This window comes from Haliotis cracherodii, unplaced genomic scaffold (assembly GCF_022045235.1).
Source record: "Haliotis cracherodii isolate W230 unplaced genomic scaffold, xgHalCrac1.p SCAF_4, whole genome shotgun sequence".
In the NCBI taxonomy this organism is placed as follows: domain Eukaryota; kingdom Metazoa; phylum Mollusca; class Gastropoda; order Lepetellida; family Haliotidae; genus Haliotis; species Haliotis cracherodii.
This window is the reverse complement of record NW_027266297.1, coordinates 19,010,674-19,019,391: the sequence shown is the minus strand read 5'-3', so window position 1 is coordinate 19,019,391 and position 8,718 is coordinate 19,010,674. Positions and strand designations below refer to the sequence as shown.

Below are 8,718 nucleotides of genomic sequence, written 5' to 3'. Positions count from 1 at the left end.
TACCCGTTTGATAAAGGTGATATTCTTTCTATGAACATAAAGTATTCAATCTTTAATTCGTTGAGAACAATTGTATGATTAACCGCGTTTGCCGTTTTGGAAGTATTGCAAACAGCTGAAATAGGTGAGTTGAGGTGAAATGGGGTTTTACGTTACGTTCAAGATTATTTCATGTGTGTTTGCGGCTGTGTGTCTGTTTGTACGTCTGCTTTTACTAGTCCGGACTACTGTCGATGTAAGAGGGCTTACCCACTGAGGTACTATCCCTCAGGGTAACACTGTGGATACCACTCAGACACAGTGTACTGAGTCAGATCCGATGTATGTATGTATGTATGTATGTATGTGTGTGTGTGTGTGTGTGTGTGTGTGTGTGTGTGTGTGTGTGTGTGTGTGTGTGTGTGTGTGTGTGTGTGTGTGTGTGTGTGTGTGTGTGTGTGTGTGTGTGTGTGTGTGTGTGTGTATGTATGTATGTATGTATGTATGTATGTATGTATGTATGTATGTATCGACCTGTGAAGATCCGGGAGAGAATTGATCTAAAACAACCATGCTAGCCGGAAGAGGCGACTAACAGGATCGGGTGGTCAGGCTCGCTGATTTGGTTGATGCATGTCATCGTATCCCAATTGCGAAGAATCGATGCTCATGACGTCAATCACTGGATTGTCTGTTCCAGAGTCGATTATCTACAGGTCGCCGTCATGTACATGTAGCTGGAATATTGCTGAGTGCGGCGTTAAACAACAAACAAACCGTGGTCGGATCGGGTGGTCAGGCTCGGAGGGTTATGTTTCATCGTACCCTTACGGAGTTGAATGTTGCCCACAACGTCTGGATTGTCAGATGCAGAGTAGATACTCAACAAGCCGCCTTCATGTCGCAGAAGTATTGCTGCGTGCGGCGTTAAACATCAAACTCACTGTGCATCAAGAAATAAATTAGAAGTTATTATTTTTCAAAATTTCATTGTACATGTATATCTCATTGTGCAAGTGTGTGCATTTCAGAAGTACTTCTCAGAATTCTTATACAGTTTTTAGTAGCTTCTTTATGAACTTGCTGTTTACCATGTTGATACTTGCACACAAACACACTTGTATTCCCCGGTAAGTGTTAATTATCAATAAATCCTGGTTACCAGTCATTTAACATGAACCGCCTCCGTGGTCTAATGGTAGAGCGTCCGCCCGGAGAGTGGAAGGTCTGGAGTTCGATCCCCGGCCGCGTCATACCGAAAGACGCTAAAAGATGGTATTTGTTGTTACCCCGTCTTGCGCTCAGCATTAAGGGGCTAAAACAAGGACTGGAGGTAGGAGCTAGCACTATAAATCGGCATCATTCCGGACTAGTACAAGCAGCCACACACACACACACACACACACACGTGCATGCATTATATAAGTGCAATAATCATGGACGCGACATTAAACCCAATAATTGCCATGTCTTTATTAAATTTACACATAAATAATTTTCCCACAATCTTTAATCAACAGAGGCATGTTTAAGCTATTTTAAACAATGATGGTTTCAATTAATTCCACGTTTTTCATCTGACACCATGTGTTTGTACGACTATTCGATTTCCCTCTCACATGCTGAATTTAGTAAACACAGTCTTCCCGCGGCAAATGCGCACTGTAGCCTGTTCAGGCCAAATGGTCGCCGAGCTAACCACTGTTGTGATGAACTGGCACGTAGGCCCTGTCTCCCTCTCATTACTGCGGTAAACTTTATGTTATACATTTCAGGATTTAAATAAAAACAAGCTGAACAACTAACAACATATTTTAATTTAAAGTAGAAAAAAATATGACATATTACGAACAAAAGTTTAACAATATGCACTTTCTATTCAATTACCGAAAAGTCGCATAGACTTTACAAAAAGCTATTATTACAAATAGACCCCGGAGGCATGCGCTGCAGCTGTGGAATTAAGCATTTCAATAACAATAAATCTCCATCTTCCATTACAGCATCGCCGTGCCTTTCCACCATCAATCACCATGCACACCACAGAGAACCATCAGCTCTCGGGTCTGACCCCCATCTATCAGCTTGTCTGTGGATGTCGTACAAGCTATGGTTGGCATGGCCCGGCTGCACGGGCCGTATGTACTGTGCACATAACCTGCGTCAACATAGCTGACACGCCCCTTGTTGATTGGTGTGACTTATTAACGGACATACAGCAAGCAGTAAGTCCTGGGCTAGCGTCACTGTGTTATCTGATGTGTTCATAGAAACTATATCAGTATGTTATCAAGGGACATACGTGCCGTGTTTGTTGTCCTTGTTAGCCTATATTTGATTCCGTTGAATAGCTGCTTCCCCCCCCCCCCCCCAGAGTCTAGGTTAACTGCCGGCTGCTGAGGTGGAAAACTGCTGACTGCGGCGTTAACCTTCCACTCCTTCGTTGCACTTGATGACAGAATCACCGTGGGAGAATCACTCAACCGATTCCAATCGTTACTGTAATCAATACAGCATTCCAAGGAAACCGTTCTTATTGATTATAGATTATGACTGACAGTAATTGAGTCATTTAACAGATATATCTGTTTAGATGATGTCCTCAAGACTAATATCATAATGACTATGGTTGAATGTAATGTTAATTGGCACGGATGGCCTGTCGTATAAGACGCCGCAATTCGTTGTGCTGAGTTGCGTCTCTTTGGCACGCCAGAAACCTACGATCGTGGGTTCGAATCCCGGTTCGCCCCGATTATGTTTGTAGGTTTGTCAGCATCATTCCCGTGCCCCCGTCGTGATATTGCTGGACTATTGCCAAAAGCGGCGTAAAACTCAACTCACACTTTCGCTTTAAATTTATTAAATCTGGACCAGGCAAACCAGTGGTTGATAACACGAGCAACCACCCACGCAGTGGGGTACGATGACACACGATCATTACTTACACACTGTTGCCAACCAAACCCCACTTTAGCCTCGAAATGTTTATTAATTTCTGATAAATGTGATAATATTATATATTTATGCTTACTGTAAGTGTTCGCGATTTGGAGAAAGCATATGGAATCGGTTATACTATACTACTCAAAAGAGGTTAAGTACTACCCGATCCTTTCATATGACTGATGTTAATTTTTTATTTTATATTACTATAGCTAATCTCTCATGGCATGGCAGTTTAAATATAGTAATGATAGGAATCGGGAGGTCCTTAACTTCATTTGAGTAGTACATATAGGTTGTCCTATTGAATAGCAATGGTCCGCTGACTTGGTTGATGCTTGTCATCGATCCGAATTGCGCGGATCGATGCTCATGATATTAATCACTGGGTTGTCTGGTCCAGGCTCGATTATTTACAGACCACCGTCATATAGCTGGAATATTGTTGAGTAAACAACAAACAAACAAACAAATACTGAATAGCAATGAAGCTGCGGCTTTGGTAATGATCAAGAGAATGCTCCCAACTGAACCCTGCTATAACGTGTAACAAGGGCGATCGGTTAGCCTAGTGGTTAAAGCGTTCACTGGTCACGGCGAAGACCTAGGTTCGATTCCCCACTTGGGTACAATGTGTGAAGCCCATTTTTGGTGTCCCCCGCCATGATATTGCTGGAATATTGCTAAAAGCGGCGTAAAACCACACTCATTCTAAGCTCACAGCCAACCTGTAGACACTGGAAGAACTGTGTGCACGGCAGTCATCTATCTTTCAGTTCCATGCATGTTCGAAAATAGTTTTCGTAATCATATGACAAATTATGAGGTACAATACATTATATATCTGCCAATGTTTCAGGCCTAACGTGGACGTAATACAAGTGGATACAGACAAATGTACATATACATGGACTAGCAAAGGGTTAGGGCCATCCTCCCATTGCTCTCGTGTTGTCTATAGCCACTGTACCTTGTTATGTACAGACAACTTTCCATGTACATTTCAATGAAATTGACACTCGGGTCCTGCCTTGAACACGTCATGCATTATACATGCACATTGTCATACCGGCTTTGTTCTACCTACACAGCGGGGGATAATCAATAACTCACAATGAAGATGTTCTTACTGCTGTATATTTTATATAAGCATTCCTCGGAATCACATGGAACATGACTTTCACAATAGAAAGCACCTGTTGAGAGTTCGGATATCTGTTTTTAACATCGTTTATCGTCCCACATTATTTAGAGATTGAGTGAGTGTGGTTAAACACCGCTTTGCGTGGCATTTCCGTTGTCACGCCGTGTCAGCATGATATGAGAAAAGCGAAAGGGATGACTACATTGAAACGGCTGGTATCATTATATTGATTAGATATAATCATTGGATGTAGCTAACTCAAATGAATAATAGATAGTTATACTTTGCTGGAAGATTTTTCTGTCAATCAGGACTCCAGATAAGGTAAGCTTTTTCGTCAGATTTCATATTTCATTTACATGTATATTTTATACGGCCAGTTAGCTATAAAATGTACAAAACGAGATTCTATGCAACCACTTGATCTATGAAACGTAGAAACAAGACTTTACACAACCACTTCAACAATAAAACGTATAAACAAGACTTTACACAACCACTTCAACAATAAAACGTATAAACAAGACTTTACACAACCACTTCAACAATAAAACGTATAAACAAGACTTTATACAATCACTTCAACAATAAAACGTATAAACAAGACTTTATACAATCACTTTAGCTATAAAACCTAGAAACTAGTAATTTATACATCCACTTAAGCTAAAAGACGTACAAGAAGAATTTATACAGCCACTTGACCTATAAAACGTACTAAGAATTTATGCAACCTGTTAAGCTATAAAACGTAGAAACAAGACTTTGCACAACTACTTCTGAGTGCGGCGTTAAACAACAAACAAAACAACCAGTTCAACAATAAAACATAGAAACAAGACTTTACACAACCACTTTAACAATAAAACATAGAAACAAGACTTTACACAACCACTTTTACAATAAAACATAGAAACAAGACTTTACACAACCACTTTAACAATAAAACATAGAAACAAGACTTTACACAACCACTTTAACAATAAAACATAGAAACAAGACTTTACACAACCACTTTAACAATAAAACATAGAAACAAGACTTTACACAACCACTTTAACAATAAAACATAGAAACAAGACTTTACACAATAATTCAATCTAAAAAACGTGCAAACAAGAATTCATACAACCACTATAGTTACAAAATCGTCAAAAAACGCTTTACACACTAGCTATAAGACATACAAACAAGACTCTTTTCAGATATAGATTGTATACACAAAGACGTTATAGAAGAAGTAATATAAAGCCTGGAAGAGCTATTGATTGCAGTGCTACACACAATTACTAAATCCACTAAACATGGATCTAACACTGAATATATTCACCGTAACAACCTCACCCGAAGGTAATACACGCACTCTTAAAATATAAACGAGTGTGCCTTCGGACGATAGTTCTCGCGGACCACGCAGCTTGTGAATGAAAGGGTATATTGTATTCAACGGTATACAGAGTTATTCCCCTTTAGTTAAAGCGGGAATAAGCTACCTTAAACACCGCTTTCGGATGTGTGGGCTTATGTCTAACACTCAACACTGTGTGTTTCCACTATGTCCTTTTGACCTTTCAAGGATTGTTTCCAGACACATGTTTTCGTCATAGGGGACCTTAAGGGGCTTTAAAAAAGCACCTCATGTCTTTTACTGTTAATGTTGGCATATTCGTCCCTGTAATGTCACAGTAACATACTACTTCATGAGTATGCTACAGCTGGGGGTGGGAGTAGGGGGTGAGAGTAGGGGGTGGGAATAGGGGTGGGAGAAGGGGGTGGGAGTAGGGGTAGGGAGTAGGGGCTGTTAGAAGGGGCTGGGAGAAGGGGATGGGAGTAGGGGGTGGGAGTAGGGGTGGGAGTAGGGGGTGAGAGTAGGGGGTGGGAGTAGGGGTGGGAGTAGGGGGTGGGAGTAGGGGCTGGGAGAAGGGGCTGGGAGTAGGGGCTGGGAGTAGGATGGGAGTAGGGGGTGGGAGTAGGGGGTGAGAGTAGGGGGTGGGAGTAGGGGGTGGGAGTAGGGGTGGGAGTAGGGGTGGGAGTAGGGGGTGGGAGTAGGGGCTGGGAGTAGGGGCTGGGAGTAGGGGGTGAGAGTAGGGGGTGGGAGTAGGGGGTGGGAGTAGGGGCTGGGAGTAGGGGTTGGGAGTAGGGGCTGGGAGTAGGGACGGGAGTAGGGGTGGGAGTAGGGGGTGGGAGTAGGTGGTGGAAGTAGGGACGGGAGTAGGGGCTGGGAGTAGGGGCTGGGAGTAGGGGGTGGGAGTAGGGGCTGGGAGTAGGGGCTGGGAGTAGGGGCTGGGAGTAGGGGTGGGAGTAGGGGGTGGGAGTAGGGGCTTGGAGTAGGGGCTGGGAGCAGGGGCTGGGAGTAGGGGTGGGAGTAGGGGCTGGGACTAGGGGTGGGAGTAGGGGCTGGGGCGGAACCAAGCACTGGGAAAGATGAATATTACTCTGGAGACAGATGAGCCTGTCAATGCCCTACTATTTAATATGTATGGAAAAAAATATTTCACTATTGTACCGTGAATGCATTTATACACGCAGGTAAATATGCATTTGAAGTAAATTACATCAGGTATACTGATTGTGCAAAAGTGTATTTGTTGTGTTGGGAAAGATTCAACTTTTAGCTTCATATGAGCGGAAGGTCATATATTGTCGAACTAATACACAAACATCCTTGTGATGCCAGTCTTGTATATTGTCTCATATTCCCATGTGACCCCATCGAATCATTAACTGCTTGTTTTGCACCCTTCCAAAAGACAGACTTACAGAAACAGAGTGAGTATTTATTTATCTTTATCAACATTTGTAATTCCTGTGCATGCGAATAAGGCTAAACTGAGTGAGTTTGGTTTATGCGGTTTTATATATATATCACGGTATGTGAAAACACGGATATACACTGGAAGAAACTGTTCCACATAAACACGTACAGATACGGATAGACATTGGAAGAAAGTGTTCTACATAAACACTGACAGATACGGATAGACACTGGAAGAAACTGTTCCACATCAAGACGTACAGATACGGATAGACATCGGAAGAAAGTGTTCCACATAAACACGTACAGATACGGATATACACTGGAAGAAACTGTTCCACATCAAGACGTACAGATACGGATAGACATCGGAAGAAAGTGTTCCACATAAACACGTACAGATACGGATATACACTGGAAGAAAGAGTTCCGCATAAAGACGTACAGATACGGATAGACATCGGAAGAAAGTGTTCCACATGAACACGTACAGATACGGATAATGATTGGAAGAAAGTGTTCCACATAAACACGTACAGATACGGATATACATTAAAAGGAACAGTTCAATAAACATGTTTGCAGATATGGAGTGTGTGAGTGACACTGGTTTTACGCCGCTTTTAGCAATATTCCAGCAATATCACGGCACGGGACACCAGAAATGGGCTTCACACATTGTACCCATGTCGGGAATCGAACCCGGGTCTTAGGCATGACGAGCGAACGCTTTAACCAGTAGGCTACCTGACCGCCCCTGCAGATACGGATATACATTGGATGGAACTGTTTCACATAAACCTGTGCCCTGGCACAAACTTTACCAACAAGACCGGCGAGGTACTTGTTTCTCTCTGGCTGGATTCTTTTTCTTTTTAATTATTTTGAACACCTTTTCAAGCTGTTTCCAAATGCACCTTCTCGTATGTTTGCGGGAACAGAAGAAACAGAACATTCCGGTTTTATCATCAAAGACAGCGTTGACGTTATAAGTCAATATTTTGTCAACGCAGTACTGCGCACTTAATTAAAAAAACACAGCAATCAATCATGGCACAAACTGGTCCCACGTGGAGGTGTGCGGTGATGCAACTCCCATTGTCAACACTAGAAACACCCCCATGTCGTCACCGCATACAGCTGAGCTCTTTTGTACACATCCAATTAACGCCGTGAGATTCACGTCAACGCTGCTGTGTTATATAATGAAGCTATTCCAACTGTGTACAAGGCTCAGTTCTCACTGTTGTAGCATGTTGATGTCAATGAGTTCACAAGACAGCTGCCATGGATGTGACCATGACGAGGTGAGTTGTATTGAATTTGTGCTGTGATTAAATCTACATATATGTCCACAAAAGAAAGATGCTAAAAATTTAGGATCCGTGTTATTGAATTCATACTAATTATGAATGATGATATTAACTAAAGAACCTAAGTTAGGAAGATACCGTAAAATACCTTCAATACCTGCTGGTATCCGTTCTCGTATCTGTTTTAAATACAGTGGATAACATGGATGACACTCTTTGTCGTGGATGTCAATTCACAGTTGGTTCTGGAACAAAACCTATCACTTCAAAGTCTTGGGAAAGGGCTTATTTGACGTTATGGATGGGGTAAATATTTTATCTTTGTTGGCAGGTGTGTCATTTGACCTTCTATGATAAATGTGGTCCCTAACACTGGCATGTGATCAAAAAGCCCCTTCACTTGAAAGACTTCCTTGAAAGACTTTGCAATGCCTAGCCTCAGTCGTAATGTTTCGAAAAGAATACAAATTCCATGTTTCTTAACAATTATCCTATTACCCATCAATACAACACTGATGCAATACTGTGGTAACAATCAATTTGGCCTGGAGGAAACAAGTACCCCGACGTCGGGGATATAA

General features: G+C 42.1%; 1 protein-coding gene across 1 annotated transcript; it reads right to left on the bottom strand.

Annotated features, from left to right (window-relative positions):
• Window positions 1–5,870: 5,870 nt before the first annotated feature.
• Window positions 5,871–7,193, bottom strand: LOC139479304 (uncharacterized). The gene is made up of 2 exons (XM_071262165.1): window positions 7,178–7,193; window positions 5,871–6,484 (listed from the first exon to the last, which is right to left on the bottom strand). The coding sequence occupies exons 1-2, from the start codon at window positions 7,191–7,193 to the stop codon at window positions 5,871–5,873; spliced, it is 630 nt and encodes a 209-aa protein (XP_071118266.1).
• Window positions 7,194–8,718: the final 1,525 nt, after the last annotated feature.